The 27,917-nt window shown below is 43.7% G+C and overlaps 1 protein-coding gene across 1 annotated transcript in view; it reads right to left on the reverse strand.

Moving 5' to 3' along the window:
- CACNA1D (calcium voltage-gated channel subunit alpha1 D) overlaps positions 1-27,917 on the reverse strand; it is a 326,915-nt gene that overhangs the window by 166,035 nt on the left and 132,963 nt on the right. The window contains exon 2 of the mRNA XM_055557680.1: positions 932-1,071. Within this exon, the coding sequence (XP_055413655.1) occupies positions 932-1,071 (140 nt within the window). The remainder of the gene's footprint in view (positions 1-931; positions 1,072-27,917) is intronic.

A 27,917-nucleotide genomic window follows, 5' to 3' on the forward strand; every position in this document is an offset into this window, starting at 1 on the left:
AGTAAAGGATTCATGATAAATAATAATCCAAAACAAAAAATCACCTTGCTCAACTGCAAAAAGCATTTGAATGAAGTTACGGAGATGAAAACAGAAAGGCCATTTAATAATTTCTCTCTATGGGAATACATACCATTTTAGGAACAACCAATCTTACAGCTAGGCAACTAAGACTGAGTGAGGGGATAGATCTTATTTTCCTGTGTGGGTATTTGGTCCAAAGACCCAGCATTCCTCTGACACTGATTTATTTCTCTCTTGCTGGAAACATTTCCAGGTGTTGAAGGACCAAACTAACACAGGCCACTGTTTTTTAACATTCTCCTTTAACTCAAACTGTTGGTGTCTTCTTCCTGTGACAGGATGCGGGGATAATGTCTGCTTCTCTGCATTTTCTGGCTTATTTCACTTCATGCCGGATATCTGACATTTTTCAAGCACTTGTTTTGTTATTTGAAATGGGATAGTAGTGTGCCAAATCTTTTCCCCCAAGGCAGCAGAAAAAAATTAATAGCTTTGCTCAAGGGATATTAAATAGCAGAGTATCTCACTGCTATGAAGGATTTATTACTGCTTTATTTTGGTTTTTTAACTTAACGGGGTGTTAAGTATAAGAGCTCTACATGTTGGACTCAAATCACCAGCAGAGCTGGCCTATTTGTAAAGGCCCAAGGCCTTGTAAGAAGAACCCTCTCACATCACTAGCTGAGCTTGAACTTCCTTCCTTAACACGTTCCTCAAAGAGGGAGTAACAGCAATGAGAGAATTTCAAATTGGTCTCTGGCATCGCCAGGCTTCAGAGAACTCCTGACAGGTTCTGGCTACAATCACCAGCATAAAGCATCAAGCCTGTGCCCTTAAAATACTGTTTTCTGTTACTCCCCACCTTCCATGTTCCAAAAAAACACTTCCCCAAATAAAAGGGACTTACCCTACTATGACTATAACAAAATCCAGTAAATTCCATCCATTCCTAACATAAGCATTAGGATGTAGCAATAATCCATATGCTATAATCTTCAAAAATGTTTCGACTGTAAAAATAATCAGGAAGGCATATTCTACTTTTTCCTGTGAAGAGAAACAAAGAAACAAAACAAAAAAATTGGGGGTGGGGGAGAAGAAGAAAAAGAAATAGGGGTTAGAATCAGTGTCTCAGAAATACTAGCATTTAACTCCAAGCCAAGTTTTATTATGAGAAATGGAACAATTAACACTACACCTGGAGCAAGAAGGCATTTTAATTCTAACACTGACTGTCTCTTAAGCAACTACGAGTAAAGCACTTTTCATCCTGGACTGCACGCTTGCACTTTGCCACCTGCCTTGATGTGTGCATGGTGACCCTGCCTAGGACATAACCGCGTGTTTGTTATTTCTGCACATTTGCAAAACGCAGCATGTTTTCCTCCTAAGCTTGCCCAATCAGGCCCCCAGGAAAGCCCAAGGGTGCTACAAAGATTCCCTCGGGGCTTTGAACAGAATGTCCTTGGGAAGAAAGGAAGATGTGTCTGCTTTGACCCTCTCTTCCTCTTGGGTTTCCACCTTGACTTTTAGGTCAGGATCGGCTTTGTCACTGAGCAACAAGATGACCTCAGCAAGCCCCTCCTGTCCTCTGGACCTGCATTTCCTCACCTGCACAGTAAGGGTGTGGGAGAAGGGGATTCAGGATGGCAAGCCCATGGCCACCTTACTGGTGTGCCACCTCTCCCAGCTGACAGTGCTGATGGGTAACCACGCACGTTCCCAGGGAGCCTGGACTCAGTCCTGGAATGCTCGTAACAGACTCAGCAGCCACTTTCGTCTTACTGCCACAGATCACTGAGATGCCACCCTCATGCTATGGGAATCTCAGAATCTTTCTGACTCCAACTCATGTAATTCCAAGAATTGTAGAAAATGCATCCATCAGCAAGTCTCAAAATGTTAGCTCTTTCCTCTTTTACTAAGGTTTTCTTTGTATGGCTTGGGTTTCAAAAGAAATATGGACTGTTGAGATGTATGAGGTCAATTTTACAACAGGTATGTGCTGGCAAAAAGCTACTTAAAGAACAACTAAGTGAAAAATCCTAATTAAAACTCTTTTACATGGACCATAAAGTCCTCTGCTAATATTAATTCTCTGTGAGCCCTAAGGAAAGCTACCAATGCCTCAGGAAAACAGAAGTCATGGAATTCACTTATTAAGATGCCTAGTGCAAGAGGGCAAATAAATTTGACTCAGGAAATGCTTAGTGAGCACCTCTTCTCCACGATGGGCCCCACTCCAGGTGCCAAGATAAGAAAATCATCTTCACTGTGTTCCTATTTTTGAAATGTTTAGTCCAGTTCAGGAGGTAAGGGTTTCAGATGTGATACACAGAGGATATTGCAGGAGAGGGAACTGACAAAGAGCAGTTCTGCACCTTGATAAGCAGTTCTGCCCTCTGATAAGGCCAAAGGGTTAGATCCTTTCTCCCCTGCTGAAACTGAAGCTCCAATACTTTGGTCACCTGATGCAAACAGCCAACTCATTAGAAAAGACACTGATGCTGGGAAAGACTGAAGGCAGAAGGAGAAGGGGATGACAGAGGATGAGATGGTTGGATGGCATCACCAACTCAATGGACATGAGCTTGAGCAAGCTCCAAGAGATGGTGAAGGACAGGGAAGCCTGGCGTGCTGCAGTCCATGGGGTTGCAGAGTCGGACACAACTGAGCGACTAAACAACCACCACCCCTGCAAGGACTTGCTTTGCTCCACAGAAGCAGTGTTTTGTCTAGGCCACCCTGGGCTCTAGCTGCCACCAGAGTGCTACCCCTCCATCGCAGACGAGTCCCAGATGGGACTTCACTGAGTTTTGCCACTGCATCCTTCCTGTTTACCAGCAGGGAACTGTCCAACCCTGGAGGTACCCCAGCCTTTATCCCCGTTCTCCACTCCCCAGTGGTCATGCTGAAAAGCCAGTTCATCAGTTCTTCCCTCCAGGTCCGTGTCATTCCTCACATGCCCTCAAGAGCACCACTTGATCCTCAGAACACCATCCGAGTGGTCTAATAAATTCCTTTGTGGTGAAAGTTAGCCAGAGTCCATGTGTTTTCAATTTTAAAAGTCTTGCTCATCCCCAGCCTCCACACTCATGCTTCCTCCAGATCGCCCAATAGGTCCTCTCTCAGTCTGGCTCATCCCGTGCACCCCACACTACCCTTCACCAGGCTGCAAGACCTTCTTGGACCATGACCTGCTCCCTTCACACAGCAGCAACACCCTCCAGGCTGGGGTGAGCAGCTGAAATCTCCCAGAGCAACAGCATGTGTGCCACTTTGTCCCCCAGGCAGTCCCTCCAAGGACTCCTCTGTTTACTCTCTGGAGTCCCTGTGAGCCTCGTGAGAGCAAGGGCTCATTTTCCCCTTCACCGCCACATCCCCAGCTGGTGAGCTCCCACGGGGTATACACTCAGGCCACTGTGGATGTTCTGAAGAACAGCGACCGATGTCACTACTGACTACAGAGGAGAGATTTGGGAAGGCTTTGATGAGGTAGTGACCCTAACTTAGAGACCTAAAAGGAGAAGATTTAACCAGAAGCAAAACTCTCTGAATAAACCAATCTGCTGCCCTCAAATTGGACCCTGGCCACCAAAGGTAGACCGTCAGGATGTTTTTGAGAGTTAGTTAGAATTGTAAGGGAACAAGATAAGCAGGAAACAGCACGTCGATTTTACAATTCTTCTTCCCTTTTTATCCTTTCTGCTTTATTTACTGGGCCAGACAGCAAGAAAAAAAAAGGCTTTTGCTCCCATCAATATTCAGAGCAGTAACATCTCTACGTCAACACAGCACTATACTTTAGAGCAGACAAACAAGACAGGGAACAGAGAGTACACTACACCTACCAAACACAGATTGTTTTCCCTCTGCAGCTTTTACTTATAAGTAATTTTGCCACAATAGTACAAGGGCTATTTGTGAAACTGAATTGTTTAGGGCTCTTTTATCCCTCTCTCATCCTCCCCTCTCTCCTTTTTGAAGATTTTTGGCTTCTCTTTCCAAAATCCTCCGCACATTACTTGATGGAATTGATTATATGAAATGTAACCTTGCTTTAATGCAGTTATTTACTACAGAGATTCTACCATGATGCCAGCTGAACAATCACAGCCTGAAGAGCACGGCAGACCAGTCTGCCTAGAAGCCAGGTCATCCTGGCCCCCAATCCTGCTGTTCAAAAGGACTCTTAGGAAACAAATACCCTTCTACGTTAAGCAAATGCAGTGTTAAAGAAAAATCTTGCAAAACAACAATGCTTAGAAGGGGAGGTAATTACTTCACAAGAGGATTGCTCACTTGAGAAAAGAATGCTGGTTAGTGATTTGAAAGAAAACCACCAGAAAAGGCCAGGTTCTTTACCAGATAGGGTGAAAACATGCACCTGGATGAATGACAGTGAGACGTTGCACAGAGGAGACACGCAGCCAGAGTCCCAGATGGGTGGGAGCACAAGGAAGCCACCACGGTAAGGATGAAGGAATGCAGTGACTCAGGAGAGGCAAGCAAGCCCTCCAAAGATGAACACGAAGTGAGGTGGCCCCTGGGCAGGGGCTGTATCTTAAAAGCCCTACGCTATGCTATGCTATGCTAAGTCGCTTCAGTCGTGTCCGACTCTGTACAACCCCATAGACGGCAGCCCACCAGGCTCCGTCGTCCCTGGGATTCTCCAGGCAAGAATACTGGAGTGGGTTGCCATTTCCTTCTCCAGTGCATGAAAAGAGAAAAGTGAAACTGAAGTCGCTCAGTCGTGTCCAACTCTTAGCGACCCCATGGACTGCAGCCTACCAGGCTCCTCCATCCATGGGATTTTCCAGGCAAGAGTACTGGAGTGGGGTGCCATCACCTTCTCCACTTAAAAGCCCTGCTCCAGGCCAAACAAGAAGAGTACATGATTCTTGTACCCCAATTTCCCTGCATTTGCCAGGCACGCTCACCCAGACACCAGCAGGGATCCACCTCACTAACAGGGGATCCTGGATGAGCAGGGCCAGTCAAACCATCTTTTAAGAAAGCAGAAAGCACCAAGTCTTTACCAGAGACCACTCTGTCATGTGGATGAAAGTCCCCTATGAGACCCAAGTCACTAGAGAAATGAAAGCTGAACATCTAATTCTGAAACCTGATTTACCTTCTTTCAACAGTGAAGTTTCACCAAGCAGGAGAGGCTCTAAAGCAAGAGTCTCTAAACCAGTTAACCCCATACAGAGCCTTGAGAAACAGAAACTCAACTAGCAGGGAACAGTTGATGCCAGGATCCTTACCTGTACTTGGAGGTCAGCTGTCCTATTTTCAAGGATCCCTTTACTAGCACTGTGATACAAACATTCATCCATCATGAATCTATCTCTCCATTCATGCATCCCTGAGCACTTGTGTCTCCCTCAGAAAGTCTGGTCCCTACCCTCACAGAAGTCCCCACCTGCTGTCAAAAGATCAACAGAGGCTTCGTGAGCCAGGTAAGGCTTATCTCTTTGCTTTGCTCATCACCCCAAAGGCTCAAGTCTTTGCAGAGGTCTCCTAGCATACATCCTGGCAGTAAAAGACACAGAGTCTCCCCATTCACACACACATCCCTTCTGGGTCCTCCACCTGGGCTCCTTATAGGCAGAGATCATTTCTAACTGTCTTTGTAACCCCAGCATCCAGCACCATACCAGTCTCTGATGGCTCAGATGGTAAAGAATCTTCCTGTAATGCAGAAGACCCAGGTTTGACCCCTGGGTCAGGAAGATCCCCTGGAGAAGGAAATGGCAACCCACTTCAGTATTCTTGCCTGGAGAATTCCATGGACAGATGAGCCTGGTGGGTTACAGTCCATGCAGTCACAAAGAATCAGAAATGACTGAGCAACTAACATTTTCACTTTCCAACACCATACAGGGCACACATAAAGTACTCATGGGTCCCAATAGGAGGTAGAAAAGAAAAAAGAAAAAAAAAAGACAAGGAATTAAGCAACAAGGCCAGACTGAAAGGGGGCTATAAAAACATGAGAACTTAGGATTCTAGCATATGTACCTGCAAAACAAGCAGGACAGGAATCTTTTTAAATTACCAAAAACCCTTCTTAGAACAAGCCTGGGCTCAACAGTCAGACCGCAGAGAACAGCTGATCCCAGCGTCTCCCAGGTCCTTCCTTTCAATGCCAGCTGGAGCCCCTGTGAACAGCCTTACCTTCCATCCTCCTGTCCCTTCCAGCCTCCTCACTCCTCTCCTGCAAGAGCATCCACTGCACGTCATGGGCTGACCTGCTCCCTTCCACTATGCTCCCAAGTTCATGCTTTCCCTTCTCCACACCTCTGTCCACTCTGCTTCACCCACCTTGTGTGCTAGCCCTACCCCTACAGGTGTCAACTCCCATCTCTGGTGAGCACACAACCCTGACACGGGACTGACACAAGCCCAGCACGGAGCTGTGGAGAGAACACAGGGCCTGGAGTTGCATCTGTATTCTGCTAGCCCCACTTAGCCTCGACTCACTCAGGTCCACATCCTGTTCTTCACTACAGGATGCCTCCCTCCAGCCTCACCCAATTCCTGCCTTTACATCATGCTAAGTTCCATCTGTCCTTCAAAGCTCAGCTTAAATGACACTTTCTCAGCAAAACCTCTGCTGACCTCCCAGACAAAATTCAGGCCCACTGGTATATACTGGCAAAGCTCACCATATTTCTGGTGAGCTTTCACTCTTCACAATGGAAAATTTAGATTAAAAAAAAAAACAACTACATCTTTGATACTTGTCTATTCCAATAAATGATAATTTCTTATAAAATTGGACCATTTCTATTTCATACATCACTGTATTTCCAAGTCTGTCACAAAAACAGATACTCGATATTTATAAATGAGGAAATAAATGGGCAAAATGAGAGGTTCTGACCAAACATTATTCAACAGCCTTTCCTGCTAAGACGTTCCGTAATTGTTTTAGTCGGCTCAGGCTGCCATAACAAAATACCATCGGCCGGCTGGCTTAAATAACAGAGGCTTATTTCTCAGTCTGGAGGCTGAGAAGTCCAACATCAAGGTGTCAGTTGATCTGGTGTCTGGTGAGAACACTTTTTCTGGCTTGTGGAAGGCTGGCTTCTCATGCTGTCCTCATCTGGCCTTTCCTTGGTGGAAATGTACACATAGAGAGAGAGTTCACCCTTCCTCCTCTTCTCAGGGCACTAATCCCATCATGAGGGCCCCATCCTCAAGACCTAATCTAACCCTAATCACTCCCCAAAGGCCCCACCCCCAAACACCACCCTATTAGGGTTGAGTTTTGAACACATCAACATGTGGGGATACAGACATCCCACCCATAACAATACTACAGGCCCTGTCCCAGGAAAACACCCATGACTAAACACCCAGGAAGACCCTTATAGCTTCTGCTCTTCACCATGACCTCCCGGCCTCGTAGGAGAGAGGAGCACCCACAAAGGCAAATCGGTCAAGGGCGATGAGAGGTCCAGGGCTGCAGGAGCACAGGTGTGAGGGGAGGGGGAACCAAAAGGACCAAGGGTCACATGGACCTGGGGTGGTTCTGAGGCTTGGCTTCCGTTTCTCATCTGTAAAACAAGAAGTCTGAATGGATGATGTCTTCCAGCTGGGAAACTACAACTCTTTATGACATGAGGAGCAGTGTCCAGATTCAGGCTTCAGAAGGAGGCCACTTCATAAGTGAGGGCCCAGGGGTGCTGGGGAGGATGACCAACCAGGAGCAGCAAGATCCAGGAGAAGTTGCTGCCTTGTCAGGTGACCAGGTCACCTGCGGTCACTGAGAGACCCTCCCACCTACTGCCTCACATTCCAGGAGGTGCTCTCAGGAATGTGTCACCTGAGACACATTTAGCCACTCGTACAGGGTTTCTATGTGTGACTCAACCTCCTGTAAACTCTGCTGGAGATCATGGCAGTGGGGACAGCAGATGGCCTCCCCTCAGAGAACCAGCATGTAAACAGAGGTAAGGCTTTCCTCTGCAAGTGTTAACAAAGTCTTAGACGGCTGCCAGTGGGTAGATGGAGGCCAGGCTTATGTTAAGAGACTGGATGGAATAGTCAGTGTGCCTTCCTTCTTCTTCACCTTTGGTTTAAAAGTACACATTGATGAGCACACGCGACTGAGTCCATTTCTTGTGGCTCTCAGCTGGGTCATCTGCCCCACCCCCAACCCCACCTCTCAGTTTCCTCATCTATAAAACCGGGACACTCATCCTTCCCACCCAGGTGACAGTCAAAACCAGATTAAGTGAATTCTGAAAGAGCCCTGCGAACGGTCAGACACTCGCCATCAGAGGCCACTGGCGACAGGATAGGGAGAGGCCACACTTACAGGCTCTGGAAGTAGAATCCCGACAGGAGGATCAGGAGATGGGACAGAAAGCTTACAACACCTATGCAAGCCAAGTGACCACCCAGGCTGGGCAGGGCCACCGCACAGGATGCCATCCAGAAGGTACCTGAGATGACAAATGGAGGTGGCCAGTGAGTGCCCTGGCTGACCACTCCATGGAGACCAAACTCAAAGACATCTGATCAGTGGGAAGAAGACAGATGAAGCTGACAGGGCCCTTTCTCTTGTGGCCTCCCCACTCACTGGCAGTACAGAGGCTGCATGAGCTAAAGCAAGCAACTGGCAGGGGGTGGCTCCTTACGGTTCTTGTCACCTAGCAAAACTCACAGGGTAACAGCTCCCTGACTTTCCTCTGAGAATTGCTTCTTCCTTACTTTCAGTCCAGGGGCCTCAGGGGTTGGCCTGTGACCCAGGTTATTAGCCCAGGGATAGGCATGTGACCCAATGCCCACCAACCAGGTCCAGTCAGAACTAATCCTGGGTTTCACTCAGCCGCTAGGCCAGACGTTCTGCCCCTGGCTCTACTGAGCTCTTTGAGGCTACAAGCCTGGAGTTGCCAGGGGGACATAAAGATGAAAAGCCAACACCAAGGGAAGTCAAGGCTAAAGATGAGGAGAGGGAGTCAAACAGAAAGACAGAGGCAAGCACCCGGCTCTGATGCCACCATATGAGTCCCTGGATCAAGCTGAACCTGGAACCTGAAGCCAAACTTCTCCCCCGACTTTGGGCTTTTTGGTTACAAAAGCCAATAAACTGAGCCAGTTTAGGTTGGGTTTTGGGTCAGTTGCTAACTAAAGTCCTAGGTAAATATCAGGGGCCTACAGAATCACTCTGCTTCTCTGAAAGTTAAAGAATCTAAAGAGATTCTTCAGCAGCTCCTCACTTCTCAAGAGATTCAACTCCTTGGATGACTCCCTTTGTCCCACAGGCTTAGGAATGGTTCTCTAGGCATAGGACCCAAGAGCCCTGCAAGCAACTGCCTCTAGGAATTCACTGAGGCTCAGTTTTCCTGACTTCATTCTTCCATCTCATTCATGTTGTTGTCCTCAACCCTACGTGGTTTCTGGGACTCTACACACTCCTGTAAACGTGATGCCTCGGACTTGCCTTGCCTCCCATTCCACTCGTCCTGGGACCCCTTGGTAGCAGGTAGGTACATTCTATGGTTTGCAGCCATTCACTTTCTCACCCAGCTTCACCACAAAGGCACTGCCCAGATCTGCCCCATCTTGGCTGGCAGTTCAGGAACCCTATTTCAGTTTAACTCAACCATATTCACTGGGTATGTATTCCATACCAGATGTGGTCCTGAGCACTGGAGATCAGTGGTAACTAAGACACTGTCCATGTCCTGGAGGAGAACAGCAGATGTATATGTAAACGTTTATAGACACAGCAGACAATGATCACAGCTAAAGTAGAGCACTGGGAATATCCTGTAGGGAGACATGGATTGGAACAACTAATTGTGTCTGGAGCATTTGGGAAAGCTTCTTGAAAAGCAGAGGACTGTATCACGTCTCAATTCCTCCATCTGGCATCCCCAAGGACCTCTACACAATCTGTCTATGCTATACATACCAACAACCACCTGATGCATTACCCCACCAGACAAAGGGCCTCCATCCCACCCAACTCTGCTTCCTCCTCCACGACTCCCTCTGCTCCAGTGCGTCAGCTCCCAGAACACCCTGCATGTAAGTCACACTCATTGGAACTTCTGGTCTCTGCTGCTACTCTCCATCACTGAAAGCACTTTTTTCCACTGATCTAAATCCTACTCCACCCTTTCAGGAAAGACTGAGGAGTTTCATTTCCTTTGAGTGCTCTTCTGCTCCCGCTTTCATAAGCATGATGCACTTATCGGGGAAGACAAATGACCCCCGGGTACATACTGCCTCTGCTCCCCAGGCACCCCTGCAGCAGACACCCCTCATCAGTCTCCAGTCGGCAGCCCCCCACTGTCCCTTAACAGAGCTGCACACGCTGCCCAATTAGGCATCACCCCTGGAATGGAGTGGGCATGTGAGTCAAAACTCTTTGCCACCTCAGAGTTAAACGTTGCACCATTTGCATTTAATCATGAAAGTAAATCGTAACAACAAATGCTTGAGTACTAACTACCCATGAGGCTGTGAAAGGGGCAGAGAGGGGCAACGTGCTGCCCTGCTTTCCAGACCTCCTGCTCTAAGTTGGGCAGGTGAACCTATGAGGCGTTGTATTATTTGAAGATTGTTAGGACCTTGAAGACAAGAACCACTGCATCTACATCATATGCAACAGAGAAATGTGAGCTTAGCTTCAAAAAATATCATGACAGCATCATCCACCAAAAAAGAAAAAAGAATAGCCCAATGCTGCATTTCTGAGCCCCCAGGCTGAGACCTTGTCTCACCGTCAGGGAGCCCCACCAGTAGTTCTGACACCCAGACCCAGATCTATTCGCCTCTTCTGGGTGGAATTACAGAGCTCGGCTTTCTTCCTTAACTGTGTCAGGCCTTTACATCCTCTTCTGACAGCTCAGGTCAATGTAAATGGCAGTGAGATTACGTGCCCTACATGGGGCTGATCAAAGTAGCTCACTGCCTCCCTGGGATCTAATGGGCCCAGGTCATACGAAAACTGCCAAACCCCATCATTTTAGAAATGAAGTCTTTTCTTAGCACTGCTTCTTTTGCCTGACATGAGTCAAATGCTCCAACATGTCCATATCCTTGGCTGAAAAGAAATGAGCAAACATTTCAAAATGGCAGGAACAGAATAAGTTTAAAACCAAACATCTTCATTTTGACACGAAGACAGCCATTCCTTTTTCCCATTAACAGAACTAAGAAAAACCTTTCACATCTGCCTACGGTTAAATTTTCTGACATCTGAATTCTGGGTATAAACTCATTTCATGCCCTTGATGCTCACTTGTATGCCTGTAAACACACTATGTGCACACCTGGACACAGCACTTGAAAGAGAGAAACATGTTCCAATCTCTTACCTCAGGGGACTCTCCAACCTATGGAGTAAGACAGGCAAAGAAGGGATTATTATTATAATCATGTGTGAGGGTCACAGTGAACAGCAACTACAGAGAGCAGTAACCGTGCCCCTTGGTTTGCAGACACCTGACTGCACCTGCCTGGGGGGGAGCACACCTCCCCACTGGTCCCATGCCCATCAAAGCTAGCCTGGGCTTTCATGGAGCTCCACCAGGACCTCAGCCTTGGGTCATCCAGGCAACCTGGACAGAGAAATCTGAGGTGGCACCCTATGGATGGAGCAGCCGACTACTGTAATAATGCTGGTACCTGCTGGGCAGTGCTATCCCCATTTAAGAATATTTGCAATCATGTGTCCAAATGTACTGTGACCTAGTCCAGTGGCAGCAAAGAGCCTGGGGACAAGTTCCAGATCCACCGCTTACTGGCTGTGTGGACCCAAGCAAGTGGCTTTATCCCTCTTTTGTCACTGCTTCTTCATAAAATGAGAATATGAAGGCTAGTTTTGTCGCTGAGCATGAATGAGGCAACACATGTAAAACACAGGAGCCAGGTTTTGTGTGGACTGCACATGCCTGGACACTAGCTCACTTGACTGCTGCCTCTATCTTACACACTGCCCTGGCCTGGCTGTGCCCCAGGAACAGCACGGGACCTGGCGTGGAGCCCATGCTAACGACTCACCACACAGGCACTAGGACAAGGGCCCAGCTCACTGCCCACCCTGTAGGTCTGCATACCCCCAGTGCAGGCATCTCCTCCTGGCGGGAGCTGGCCCAGGGTCAGCACTGCCTCCACTCTCAGGGAGACAGACACCCATCTACAACAGCTCCTACACCTCCTGGACCACCCAGCGAAGTCTGCCTATGGCACATCACAGAACGGAGCACTCAGGAGGTGAAACACCTGCTCCCAGACTCCGTGTCACCCCCTTCTTCCCCTGCACAGCAAAGGAGCAGGTCCCTGCGGGTTGGCGGTGGGGGCGAGGGGGGTGCAGGCAGGAGGAACAGGAGCCATTCAGTTCACCATGTGCTTCTCTCTACCATAAAAACCACTCCTTTGGGATGAACAACCCTCACTGGTGGTACACTTTTTTTCCAGGGATTGTATGAGACCATAGGAATATAGATCATTTCTTTCTGAATAAATTCATGAATCAAAGTTTAAAAATACATAAACTGCAGAGTCTATAACTGAGATAAAACATGTGATACATTTACTCAGAAGATTAATAACTCCATGCCTATAATTTATCATTGTTTTAGTATTAGAAAGTAAAATTAATTTAAGAGACATTGGATGGCTTAAAAACCAGGAAGCACCTAATTGTGGTCCTGAGGTAGAATCAATACCCAAGGCAGTGACTAAGCAGAACTAAGTGTCTGCAGACCCACTCGAGCTGGGAGCACCCCTCGTATTGATCCGGCCCTTCAGTTAGACCTCCCCCTCACCTGTCACTTAACACTTCCCAGAAGCAGGGGGAGGGCAGGCGTCTCCCACCAACCCCCAAGCTCAGAACCCACACGGGCTTTCTAGGAGTAATTCCACTCCCAGGAAAACCAGGGGCTCCAGAAGCAGTCACTAGAGGGGATTCTACTTGGTCAGGTGGCTAGGTCTAGTCACTAACTGCTACCAATCTTTTTAAGGTAAAATTTTATGTAGGTCTGCCTCATTCCAAAAAAGAAATCTAGGCAACAAGAATATAAAAATTTGAAGTAAGAAAGGGAATGCTAAATGACTGTTTCAAAGAAGAAGGAGATCTACACACAGGGCAAGGAAGGATGTCCATCATACATTAGTACAGGAATAACACAAATAACATGACAGCCTTGGTGTCTGAAAAGACCTCTTAACAAGCCAGTCTGCAGCAGAGATACCGGAAAGCGAAAAGGCTTGCCTCTGAGAGCAAGATCATGGTGGACTGTCTCTACTTTTGCATGTGTCTGATCTGTGTTTTTCTCATTGAGCATCTTTATAATCAGCTGAAAGTCAAATTATTTAGGACAAAAGCATAAGACAAGAAATAAAAATTAACAAGAAAGAGAAAATAAAATGAAACAGGAATAAGAGCATAATGACGATGCATACGATGAAGCCATTTTCATGACTGTCTCTGTGAGATTTCTAACAGCTACTATGGAAGAGAATCAGACCAGTGACACAAGTTACCTTATCTTTTTGAATGAAATTGCTTCTCAGAACATAAAAGTATTTCTCCAGAGGATTTTCACGGAGAGAAGAATCAGCTGAAAATATGAACTGAACACAGATTATGGGGGACATAAGAGAAATGGCCGGAACTAGATTAATTTTTGCCTGCCTTCATGGAATTTATACTGTAATGGAGAAGACATTTTAAATGGAATACATCTGAAATTAATTTTGTGGTTTACATCCAGAAATTTTTGAAAAAAATGAAATAAAACAGAAAGGAAATTATCAGACTGCATAGCAAATACCAGAACTTACTAGTATATTTTCATCAAACATGTCTCAGATAATATATACATAAATGTTAGATGTATATACTTTTGTTGGCAAAAGTTTTAAAAATTGAAAAACATAGCTCTGAAAGCCAGTAATCTGGATCTACCAGTGGACACCAGTGGGTAAAAATAACCAGTCACTTTTGCTTGCTCATATACTCTTTTCACCGCCAGACACACATACATCCACAAAACTCCTCAAGTTAAAAGGTACTGAAAAAAATCCCTAACTGTGTACAGAGCCAAACACCCACGAATCAAACCAAACAGTAAAACAGAATCAACCCAGAAAGCAATGGGAATGCAGGTACATGTCCTAGGTCTGTTTAACAAAGAAGAACTGAATCTCCATGTAAGGAAACAGCGACTCAGGCCAAGGTTGGGCAGTGAGTTCCCTGCCTGTCCTAGGTGACCAAGTGAGGCCATCCTGGGAGTCAGCCACCTCTAGCGCTACCTGGAGAAGGAATGGAGATTGGGTGAGACCAAGACAGGAATTTTTATGGGAAGAAAGATGATGCAGGTTTGGAGACTTCCCTGGTGGTCCAGATGATAAGACTTCAAGCACCCAATGCAGGGGGCCCAGGTTCAATCCCTGGTCTGGGAATTAGATCCCACATGTCACAACTAAGATGGGCTCAGCCAAATAAATTAAAAAAAAAAAGATGCAGGCTTGCAGAGGACCACAGAAGGGAGGATGGGATGGGGAAGGCTTTGAACCACAGATTCAGAAGGCACTCCAGAGCCCCAAGAACACTGTGCTCTCGTAGATGGAGAAACTAAAACTCAGAGAAGGAAGGGCAGCACCAGCACACGGAACACCTGGGGCAGGAAAAGCAGCAGTGGAGGCCTGGGTGCTGGACATGGGAAGGAGGGAAGGTCCTAGCAGACCTGGTCCACCTCACAGCCTGCCCACCTGCCCTGATCCACCTCGAGTACATGTGAGGAAGAGCTCATAAAATGTGACCAGAACAGAGAGTGAACCAACACCCCCAGTGGGCCCCAAGTGGGACCACAGGTCAGAGAAGCAGGGTAGGGAGCATGCGGACATCTGAAGACCTGGGCCATGGTCCCCACCCAAGGCGGGCTCGTAGGCCAACGAGAGTCAGGGGGCTGCCCGCTGTCAGGCACACACACACTTTAGGTGGCAGCAGAGCAGGGGTGTCTGCAATTCACACGGGAGGGAGGACACCAGGGAGAAATGGGGCCTGTCTTCTCTGGCTGCTTTATGGGAAAGGTGGGTGGCTAGGGTAAAAGGCTCTCTGAGCTGGGCCGGCTCTACAGAGCCTGAGGCTGTTCTTTTGAAGCATGCTTTCGTGTCTTCATTCATTGGATGAGATGAAGTCTTTCCTCAGTTTTCTTAAGACTGCAGTGATCTACCAAAAGAACACTCTTTTAAGGAAGTACAAAACTGAAGATAATGAAGAATGAATCCAAACCCTGGTTCTGCTGGACCAGATGTATGATCCAAGAGAAAGACCTGAAATGGTCAAGCAGCAGCTTCCTCATCCTCTCAGCAGTGCCACCACCACGACCCGGGGGAGCTAAGGATTAATACGACGCTGGGAATGCCTGGTGCACTTTCTGCACTCAGTAAGGGGCTGCTGTCACCGTGCAGCTGTGCTGTGAAGGAGCTGTGATGCTCACAGAAGGGTCTCCACAAGCATCTCCGCAATCAAGGGTGGGGTTGTGGGAATTTGAAAAGCCACCCTACTCCTGCCCCTGTACACGCTGCAGAGCTGAGGCCCAAGTGGCCACACCAAGCGTTACACCCTAACCCCAATGTTTTTACCCTGTGAAAATAGTAGAAATATTACTAGAAAATAGTATTGTAGGATTGGCAAACACAGGAAGGAGCCTAAATAAACAAGCGCCCTGAAATAAAAATCACTACAAGTCCTGTTTGGCTACAACTACAAAACCTACATCCATCCTGTTAATTCAGGCATAGGCAGATGCCTTTTTAATGGTTTCATAATCACTCAGATCAATCATCATTTTAATAATGATTAGTGTTGGAAAAGGCAACAGGCTTAATCACAACTGCCTCAATTCAAAATTCATTAACACTCTGTGACCGACTGAAATCATTACACTTGAGCTCTCGATACTTCATAATGTATCTCCTAAAAGAACTGTCGAGCTGCTTAATTTCTATACTCTGTATTTTGAAGCTGCCTTTACATGACAATATAGTTCACTATCCACAGTCACTTCCCAATGAATTAGTGTTCAGGCAAACTCCCATCATTAGGATGACTTTGAGACCTATGAGCAGATGATCGATCCCCTGAAAGCTTCAACAACTAAATAGATGCTATTTGCTAAAATATCTAGGTTCATTCTTTATAAAACATCCTAGTGAGTTAGGATAAAATGGGGCCAACAAATACAGGTTTTTCTTTAATTACAGTATTGTTGGTGAATCAGACCTGAAATGTCTGGAAATTACCACTTTCTAAAACTTGTGATTCTGCTCAAATGCCAAACTTAAAAAAAAAAAATCCAAATCCAGAATAGTTCAACTGTGACATCCAGTCGTGCATTTTTTCACAGCCCAGACATATATAAGCACAGAAAAAGGCAAAGATATGAGAGAAGACTACCCCTCACTACAGTCAGTAAAAGGTGAACAGGTGGGTCCCCAAAATCAAGTGTCCTGTAACACCTCTGTAAGGCCTACACTCTACCAGTCTGCTACCGACTTTTAAGCAACCAGACACCCCTCAAGCCAGGATAAGGAAAACTGGTAGAATGACCAGTGGTACGCTGAATAGCGTGGTGAATTTTAGAGTCAGATCAGATCAGATCAGTCGCTCAGTCGTGTCCGACTCTTTGCGACCCCATGAATCGCAGCACACCAGGCCTCCCTGTCTATCACCAACTCCTGGAGTTCACTCAGACTCACGTCCATCGAGTCAGTGATGCCATCCAGCCATCTCATCCTCTGTCATCCCCTTCTCCTCCTGCCCCCAATCCCTCCCAGCATCAGAGTCTTTTCCAATGAGTCAACTCTTCGCATGAGGTGGTCAGCCTGAATTCAAAGTTGCTACTGGGTGCAGAGATATAACCTGGGACAAGCACTTCACCCTTTTGAGCCTTGGTTTCCTAATTGGTGATAGCCCTGTCAAGAAAATAAATGAACTCACGTGCAATACTCAGTGCAAAGCATGCACACTATAAATGGTTATTATTATACCGGGAATTGAGTAGAAGTTCAGGTCTTGACCTTTTTTCTAATACAGCAAAAATCCTCTAAATTGATTTGCATTTAACCAGCTGGTCAGATGAACTGACATTCTTTGCTTCTTCTGGGTAAAAGATAATGACTAAAGTCCATGCCATATGGAACCCATGTGGCTCCCAAGGTAATTTACAGAAAATGTATACATTTTTGTCCTCAACACTTGTGTTGTATGCCTACCAAGAATGGGTTATGACTCCCCATTATTCCCCAAGTTTAATATCAGGTGGACTTGTCCTGTAACTATCTAATTTAATTGCATGCTGCAAAATAATTGCAGATGGAAACTGTAGCCATGAAATTTAAAGACGCTTGCTCCTTGGAAGAAAAGCTATGACCAATCTAGACAGCATATTAAAAAGCAGAGACATAACTTTGCTGACAAAGGTCTGTCTACTCAAAGCTATGGTTTTTCCAGTAGTCATGTATGGATGTGAGAGATGGACCATAAAGAAAGCTGAGCGCCAAAGAATTGATACTTTTGAACTGTGGTGTTGGAGAAGACTCTTGAGAGTCCCTAGGACTGCAAGGAGATCAAACCAGTCAATCCTAAAGGAAATCAGTCCTGAGTATTCATTAGAAGGACTGATGCTGAAGCTGAAACTCCAATACTCTGGCTACCTGATACAAAGAATTGACTCCTTGGAAAAGACCTTGATGGTGGGAAAGAGTGAAGGCGGGAGGAGAAGGCGATGACAGAGGATGAGTTGATTGGATGGCATCATGGACTCAAAGAAGATGCGTTTGAGGAAGCTCTGGGAGTTGGTGATGGACAGAGAAGTCCAGAATGCTACAGTCTGCTGCTGCTGCTGCTGCTGCAGGCTATGGGGTCTCAAAGAGTCGGACATGACTGAGTGACTGAACTGAAATGAAATGATGAAACATAAGTGCAACAAGAATCATCACTTCTACAAAAACTCAGCTGAATCACCTGGAAGTACCACATAAAGAATGTTGCTCAAGGATTTGTTGAGTTGGATATGGGTATCGAGATGACAGCAAGCGACAAGGGAAAACAATACACTTTTAGAATTGCTCCCTGTTTTCTTCTCATGTATCTTTACGTTATTTTTTTCCTTTTTTTCTTATAAATCTCACTGTTTACTCCCCCTACATATTTCTACCTTCAAATTAGCCTTTTGCAGTGCTGTGACATTTTCCTCTGTTTTTCTTGTCTAAAAAAAAATTCATTTAAATATTTTTTTCTTTTTGTCTCTTTTTCACCCTTTTTTTTGGATGAGTTTTTTTATTTTGTTTTTTATATATTCAACTGCTTTTCATATAGTTCTTTACAAGCTATACCTATTCCTGAATATATATAAATCTTTTTCACATACATCTATTTATCTTTGCTTTTGTATTTTTTCTTTTCTTTCTTTTTTCCACCCATCCTTTTATCTTTTCACTATCTTCTTTTTTTCTCTCTTTTTTCTCCTCCCTTTTTTCTTCACTCTTTTTTCAGTAAGTTGACTTGTTGAGCTCTCCTTGCTGTATTCCCCAGCTGGCACACTGCTCATGCTCAGTTTTTCAGATTGAGCCTTAGCTAGCTCTGCTTTTAATTGGTCGATATCACTTTTGGTTTCCCTTTTTCACCAAGTCAATCTCCTGTACTCTTTTCTTCAGAATACTTTGGTTATAACTGTATGTGTGGAAGTGTGTGTACATGTCCCATTATATCTGTAATTACCTGTGTGATCTGCTTGATCTCCTCCCACTAGAACACAGGCACAAGTCACCTCTAACAAGAAATCAACACAAACCACTCAATCAACCTTTCCCTCCAAGGGAAAAAACCAAAAGGAAGGAGGAATACAACCCTAAAGCCTGGGAAAAGGAGACATCAAGTGGACAAGCTAGAGAAAAAAAAAATGATGAAAAGAGAAATACAGCACAAATGAAGGAACAAGGTAGAAACTCACAAGACCAGATAAACAAAGAGGAAATAAGCAATCAACCTGAAAAACAATTCATAATAATGATAGTAAAGATGCTGTGAAGACTTGAAAACAGAATGGAGAAAATGCAAGCAACACTGAACACAGTTAATACAACCAACAAGGACATAAAAGAAATAAAGAATAAGTAAAGAGAGATGAATAACACAATTACTGAAATTAAAAATACTCTAGAAGGAACCAATAGCAGAATAGCTAAGGCAGAGGAACAGATAAGTGAGCTGGAAGATAGAATGGTGGAAATACTGCTGAAGAGCAGAATAAAGGGAAAAGAATGAAAAGACAGAAGGAAAGCATCAGAGACCTATCAGTTCAGTTCAGTCACTCAGTCATGTCCGACTCTTTACAACCCCATAGACAGTAGCATGCCAGGCTTCTCTGTCCATCACCAACTCCCAGAGCTTCCTCAAACTCATGTTCTTTGAGTCCGTGATGCCATCCAACCAACTCATAATCTATCATCCCCTTCTCCTCCCATGTTCAATCTTTCCCACCATCAGGGTCTTTTCCAGGGAGTCAGCTCCTTGCATCAAGTGGCCAGAGTATTGGAGTTTCAGCTTCAGCATCAGTCCTTCTAATGAATATTCAGGACTGATTTCCTTTAGGATGGACTGGTTGGATCTCCTTGCAGTCCTAGGGACTCTCACGAGTCTTCTCCAACACCACAGTTCAAAAGCATCAATTCTTCAGCACTCAGCTTTCTTTATAGTCCAACTCTCACATCCATACATGACTACTGGAAAAACCATAGCTTTGACTAGATGGACATTGTTGGCAAAGTAATGTCTCTGCTTTTTAATATGCTATCTAAGTTGGTCATAGCTTTTCTTCCAAGGAGCAAGCATCTTTTAATTTCATGGCTGCAGTCACCATCTGCTGTGATTTTGGAGCCCCCAAAAATAAAGTCTCTCACTGTTTCCACTGTTTCCCCATCTATTTGCCATGAAGTGATGGGACCAGATGCCACGATCTTCGTTTTTTGAATGTTGAGTTTTAAGCCAACTATTTCACTCTCCTCTTTCACTTTCATCAAGAGGCTCTTTAGTTCTTCTTCACTTTCTGCCATAAGGTGGTGTCATCTGAATATCTGAGGTTATTGATACTTCTTCCAGCAATCTTGATTCCAGCTTGTGCTTCATCCAGCCCAGCATTTTGCACGATGTACTCTGCATGTAAGTTAAATAAGCAGGGTGACAATATACAGCCTTGACGTACTGCTTTCCTAATTTGGAACCAGTCTGTTGTTCCATGTCCAGTTCTGTGTCTTCTTCACCTGCATGCAGATTTCTCAAGAGGCAGGTAAGGTGGTCTGGTATCCCCATCTCTTGAAGAATTTTCCACAGTCTGTTTTGATCCACACAGTCAAAGGCTTTGGCATGGTCAATAAAGCAGAAGTAGATGCTTTTCTGGAACTCTCTTGCTTTTTGAATGATCCAATGGATGTTGGAAATTTGATCTCTGGTTCCTCTGCATTTTCTAAAATCAGCTTGAACATCTGGAAGTTCATGGTTCACATACTATTGAAGTCTGGCTTGGAGAATTTTGAGCATTACTTTGCTAGCATGTGAGATACGTACAACCGTGTGGTAGTTTGAGCATTTTTTGCCATTGCCTTACTTTGGAACTGGAATGAAAACTGATCTTTTCCAGTCCTGTGGCCACTGCTGAGTTTTCCAAATTTGCTGGCATATTGAGTGAAGCATTTTCATAGCATCATCTTTCAGGATTTGAAATAGCTCAGCTGGAATTGTATCACCTTCACTAGCTTTGTTCGTAGTGATGCTTCCTAAGGCCCACTTGACTTCACATTTCAGGATGTCTGGCTCTAGGTGAGTGATCACACCATCATGATTATCTGGGTCATGACGATCTTTTTTGTACAGTTCTTCTGTATATTCTTGCCACCTCTTCTTAATATCTTCTGCTTCTCTTAGGTCCATACCATTTCTGTCCTTTATTGTGCCCATCTTTACATAAAACGTTCCCTTGGTATCTCTAATTTTTTTAAAGAGATCTCTAGTCTTTCCCATTCTATTGTTTTCCTCTGTTTCTTTGAATTGATCTCTGAGGAAGGCTTTCTTATCAGAGACCTTTGGGACAATGTTAAACACACAACATTCAAGTTACAGGAGTCCCAGAGGAAGAAGAAAAAAAAACAAAGGCACTGAGAAAATTTTTGAAGAAATTATAGTTGAAAACTTCCTCAACATGTTAAAGTAAATAGTCAATCAAGTCCAACAAGCACAGAGAGTCCCTTTCAGGATAATCCCAAGGAGAAACACATCAAGACACATATTAATCAAGCTAACAAAGGTTAATCACAAAGAAGGAATACTAAAAACAGCAGGGGAAAAGTAACAAGTAACATACAAGGGAAACCCATACGATTAACTGCGGATCTTTCAGCAGAAACTCTACAGGTCAGAAGGGAAAGGCAGGGTATATTTAAAATACTGAAAGAGAAAAATCTACAACCAAGATTACTAACCCAGCAAAGATCTCATTCAAAATTGATGGAGAAATCAAAAGCTTTACAGACAAGCAGAAGTTAAGAGAATTAGCACCACCAAAGCAGCCTTGCAACAAATACTAAAGGGACTTAGATCACCAATAAACACAAGAGAAAGGAAAGAGCTACAAAGACAAACCCAAAACAATCAAGAAAATGCCAATAGAAACATATGTATCAATAATTATCTTAAATGTAAGCAAATTAAATGCATCAACCAAAGATAGACTACATGGATACAAAAACCACACCCATATATATGCTGCCTACAGGAGGCCCACTTCAGACCCAGAGACATAGACAGACTGAGAGTAAAAGGATGGGAAAAGACATTCCACGTGAATGGAAAGCAAAAGAAAGCCACAGTGGCAATCCTTGTTTCAGACAAAATAGACCTTAAAATAAAGAACATTATAAGAGACAAAGAAGGACACTACACAATGATCAAGGGATCAATTCAAGAAGATGACATACAATTGTAAATATTTATGCACCCAACATGGGAGCACCTCAATACATAATGCAAACACTAACAGGCATAAGAGGGGAAATCGACAGTAACACAATAATAGTAGTGGACTTTAACACCCCACTTACACCAACAGACAGAGCATCAAAACAGAGAATCTATAAGGAAACGCAAAACTTAAGTGAAGCGTTAGACCAAATGGATGTAACTGACATCTTCAGGGTTTTCCACCCACATGCCAAATAATACACTTTCTTCTCAAGTGTACATGGAACATTCTCCAGGATAGACCACATCCTGGGCAAAGTAATCAAGCCTCAGTAAATTTAAGAAAATTGAAATCGTATCAAGTATCTTCTCTGACCACAACGCTATCAGACTAGATATCAACTACAGGAAAAAAAAATTGCAAAAAACACAAATTTGTGGAGATTAAACAATACATTATGAAATAACAAAGAGGTTACAGAAAAAATAAAAAGGAAAAGCAACAGATGCCTAGAAACAAATGACAATGAAAACACAATACCCCAAAACCTATGGGATTCAGCAAAAGCAATTCTAAGAGGGAAGTTTATAGCAATACAATCATACCTCAAGAAATAAGAAAAGCATTGAAGAGACAACCTAACTCTACATCTAAAGCAGTGAGGGGGGCGGGGGGGAAGCCCCAAAGTCAGCAAAAGGAATGAAATCATAAAGACTGGAGCAGAAATACACGAAAAAGAAAGGAAGGAAACAAGAGCAAAGATTAATAAAACTAAAAGCTAGTTCTTTGAGAAAATAAACAAAACTGACAAACCACTACCCAGACTCATCAAGAAAGAAAGGGATAAAAATCAAATCAACAAAATTAGAAATGAGAAAGGAGAGGTTACAATAGGCAACACAGAAATACAAAGGTTCATAAGAGAATATTATAAGCAACTGTGTGCTAATAAAATGGACAACCTAGAGGAAATGGACAGATTCATAGAAAAGTTCAACCTCCCAAGACTGAACCAGGAAATAGAAATAGAAATTATGAACAACCCAATTACGAACACTGAAATCGAGAATGTGATCAAAAATCTCCCAAAAAGCAAAGACCAGGGCCAGATGGCTTCACAGGGGAATTCTATCAAACATTTAGAGAAGAGCTAATGCCTATTTTTCTGAAACTCTTCCAAAAAATTGAAGAGGAAGGAGCAATCCCAAACCCATTCTATCTAATCACCCTGATATCAAAACCAGGCAAAGACAACACACAAAAAGAAAACTACAGGCCAATATCACTGACGAACATAGATGCAAAAGTCCTCAACAAAATTCTAGCAAATAGAATTCAACAACACATTAAAAAGCTCAAACACCATGATCAAATCAGGTTTATTCCAGGGATGCAAGGATTCTTCAATATATGCAAATCAGTCCATGTGATACATCCTATTAACACATTGAAAGAGAAAAACCATATGATCGTCTCAATAGATGCCGAAAAAGCCTTCAACAAAATTCAGCACCCATTTATGATAAAAAAAAAAACACTTCAAAAAATGGGCACAGAAGGAACCTACCTCACTATAGTAAAGGCCATATATGATAAGCCCTCAGCAAACATTATTCTCAGTGGTGAAAAAACTCAAAGCATTCCAAGATTAGGAACAACACAAGGGTGTCCACTCTCATCACTATTATTCAACATAGCATTGGAAGTCCTAGCTATGGCAATTAAAGAAGAAAAAGAAATAAAAGGAATCCAGATGGGAAAAGATGAACTAAAACTCTTACTGTTTGCAGATGATATGATACTATACATGGAAAACCCAAAAGAAACTATCAGAAAATTACTAGAGCTAATCAGTGAATTCAGCAGTCATGAGATACAAAGTGAATACACAGAATTCACTTGCCTTCTTGTATACTAACAATGAAAAATCAGAAAGAGAGATTAAGGAATCAATCCCATTCACCACTGCAACAGCAACAACAAAAAAAACAAAATATCTAGGAATAAACCTACCTAAGGAGACAAAAGACCTGTAAATGAAAAATTATAAGACACTGGTGAAAGAAATCAAAGATGACATAAACAGATGGAGAGATAGTCTATGTCCTGGGTAGGAAGAATCAATATTGTGAAAATAACTACACACGAAATGAAATCTACATATTCAGTGTGATCCCTATCAAATTACCAATGGCATTTTTTACAGAACTAGAAAAAATTTTTCACAATTCTTATGGAAACACATAAGATCCTGAATGCCAAAGCAGTATTGAGAAAGAAAAATGAAGCCAGAGGAATCAACCTTCCTGACTTCAAACTATACTACAAAGCTACAGTCATCAAGACAGTATGGCATAAGCACAAAAACAGAAATATAGGCCAATGGAACAAGATAAAGAACCCAGAGATAAACTCATGCACCTATTTTTGACAAAAGAGGCAAGCATATACATTGGTGAAAGATAGCCTCTTCAATAAGTGCTGCTGGGAAAACTGGACAGCTACATGCAAAAGAACGAAATTAGAACATTCCCTAATTTCAAATCCTAAAAGATGATGCTGTGAAAGTGCTGCACTCAATATGCCAGCAAATTTGGAAAACTCAGCAGTGGCCACAGGACTGGAAAAGGTCAGTTTTCATTCCAATCCCAAAGAAAGGCAATGCCAAAGAATGCTCAAACTACCACACAATTGCATTCATCTCACATGCTAGCAAAGTAATGCTCAAAATTCTCCAAGCCAGACTTCAATAGTATGTGAACCATGAACTTCCAGATGTTCAAGCTGATTTTAGAAAATGCAGAGGAACCAGAGATCAAATTTCCAAAATCCACTGGATCATTCAAAAAGCAAGAGAGTTCCAGAAAAGCATCTACTTCTGCTTTATTGACCATGCCAAAGCCTTTGACTGTGTGGATCAAAACAGACTGTGGAAAATTCTTCAAGAGATGGGGATACCAGACCACCTTACCTGCCTCTTGAGAAATCTGCATGCAGGTGAAGAAGACACAGAACTGGACATGGAACAACAGACTGGTTCCAAATTAGGAAAGCAGTACGTCAAGGCTGTATATTGTCACCCTGCTTATTTAACTTACATGCAGAGTACATCGTGCAAAATGCTGGGCTGGATGAAGCACAAGCTGGAATCAAGATTGCTGGAAGAAGTATCAATAACCTCAGATATTCAGATGACACCACCTTATGGCAGAAAGTGAAGAAGAACTAAAGAGCCTCTTGATGAAAGTGAAAGAGGAGAGTGAAATAGTTGGCTTAAAACTCAACATTCAAAAAACGAAGATCGTGGCATCTGGTCCCATCACTTCATGGCAAATAGATGGGGAAACAGTGGAAACAGTGAGAGACTTTATTTTTGGGGGCTCCAAAATCACAGCAGATGGTGACTGCAGCCATGAAATTAAAAGATGCTTGCTCCTTGGAAGAAAAGCTATGACCAACTTAGATAGCATATTAAAAAGCAGAGACATTACTTTGCCAACAATGTCCATCTAGTCAAAGCTATGGTTTTTCCAGTAGTCATGTATGGATGTGAGAGTTGGACTATAAAGAAAGCTGAGTGCTGAAGAATTGATGCTTTTGAACTGTGGTGTTGGAGAAGACTCGTGAGAGTCCCTAGGACTGCAAGGAGATCCAACCAGTCCATCCTAAAGGAAATCAGTCCTGAATATTCATTAGAAGGACTGATGCTGAAGCTGAAACTCCAATACTCTGGCCACCTAATGCAAAGAACTGTCTCATTTGAAAAGATCATGATGGTGGGAAAGATTGAAGGTAGGAGGAGAAGGGGATGAAAGAGGATGAGTTGGTTGGATGACATTACCAACTCAATGGACATGAGCTTGAGTAAACTCTGGGAGTTGGTGATGGACAGGGAGGCCTGGCATGCTACAGTCCATGGGGTCACAAAGAGTCAGACATGACTGAGCAACTGTACTGAACTGAACTAATGCCGTACACAAAGATAAACTCAAAACTGATTAAAGACCTAAATGTAAGACCAGAAACTATAAAAATTCCTGGAGTAAAACACAGGCAAAACACTCGATGACATAAATCAAAGCAAGCTCTTCTATGACCCACCTCCTAGAGTAGTGGAAATAAAAACAAAAATAAACAAGTGGGGCCTAATTAAACTTAAAAGCTTTTGCAGTGCAAGGGAAACTACAAACAAGGTGAAAACACAACCCTCAGAATGGGAGAAAATAATAGCAAATGAAGCAAGTGACAAAGAATTAATTTCCAAAATATAAAAGCAGCTCATACAACTCAGTACCAGAAAAACAAACAACCCAATCAAAAAGTGGGAAAAAGACATTTCTCCAAAGAAGACATACAGATGGCTAACATATGCATGAAAAAATGCTCAACATCACTCATTAGTAGAGAAATGCAAATCAAAACCACAATGAGATACCACCTCACACTAGTCAGAAGGGCCATCATCAAAAAGTCTACAATAAATGCTGAAGAAGATGTGGAAAAAAGGGAATCCTCTTGCATTGTTGGTGGGAATGTAAACTGATACAGCCACTGTGGAAGATGGTATGGAGAGTCCTTTAAAAGCTAGGAATAACATGTCAATGTATGGCAAAAACCACTACAATATTGTAATTAGCCTAAAACGTCTAGAAATAAAACCACCATATGACCCAGCAATCCCGCTCCTAGGCATATGCCCTGAGGAAACCAAAACTGAAGAAGACACATGTACCCCAATGTTCACTGCAGCACTATTTACAATAACTAGAACATGGATTCAACCTAGATGTCCATCAACAGATGAATGGATAAAACAGCTGTGACACATATACAGTGGAACACTGCTCAGCCATAAGAAGGAACACATTTGAGTCAATTCTAATGAGGTGGATGAACCTAGAGCCTATTATACAGTGAAGTTAATTCAGAAAGAGAAATATAAATATTATATACTGATGTATATTATGGAACCTAAAAAGATGGTACTGATGAATTTATTTTCAGGGCAGCAATGGAGAAACAGAGATCAGAGATAGAGGTCAGAAATAGAGACAGACAGAAATAGAGATCAGACCTATGGACATGGGGGCAGGGGAGAAGGGAGAGGGTGAGATATATGGAGAGAGTAACATGGAAATTTACGACACCATATGTAAAACAGACAGCCAATGGGAAACTGCTGTATGACTCAGGGAACTCAAACGGGGGCTCTGTGACAATCTAGAAGGTTGGGATGGGGAGGGAGATGGGAGGGAGGTTCGGGAAGGAGGGCACTTGGGCGGACCTATGGCTGATTCTTGTTCCAGTATTACACAAAACTACAAAATTCTATAAAGCAATTATCCTTCAATTAAAAAAATAAATTTAAAAAAAAGTGCTTCTGTCTTTTTAAATGAGTATCCCTATAACTGACTTTTTAGAATAACCAGCTTACAGATCAGATCAAAGGCCAGGAACTGCAGGAGGCTGGAGAGACTCACCAGGCCTCAACGCTGTCCTCAGTTCCCATCTGAGGTCTAGCATCTGCCTACACTCACCATGACACAGTCTCTGGAACCTGTATGATGGTACAAATGCATCATTGGTCAGCAGTGCATATATATTTAAGTGAATATCTTACTGTTCTTGTGATCACTTTGTGGCCCATCTGGGAAAGCACCAAGTACCCCCTCTCCCTGGGGACTCGGGCTTGATGGTGGCGAACTTTCCGAAGTTGAATCTACGTAGCCACCTCTCTCATCTTGTGTGCCAGAGTACAGAACTCTGTGGCAGCATTATGTGCTAGGGCAAGAAAGAGGAAAGGAGGGAGGCAGTGTGGGTTGAACATAACTGAGAAAGAGAGAAAGCGTCTGAGCAAGAAAGCCCCACACAGCATCGCACATGGAAAAGGAGGCTGGCAAC

Source organism: Bubalus kerabau, chromosome 20, assembly GCF_029407905.1.
Source record: "Bubalus kerabau isolate K-KA32 ecotype Philippines breed swamp buffalo chromosome 20, PCC_UOA_SB_1v2, whole genome shotgun sequence".
Classification (NCBI taxonomy): Eukaryota; Metazoa; Chordata; class Mammalia; order Artiodactyla; family Bovidae; genus Bubalus; species Bubalus kerabau.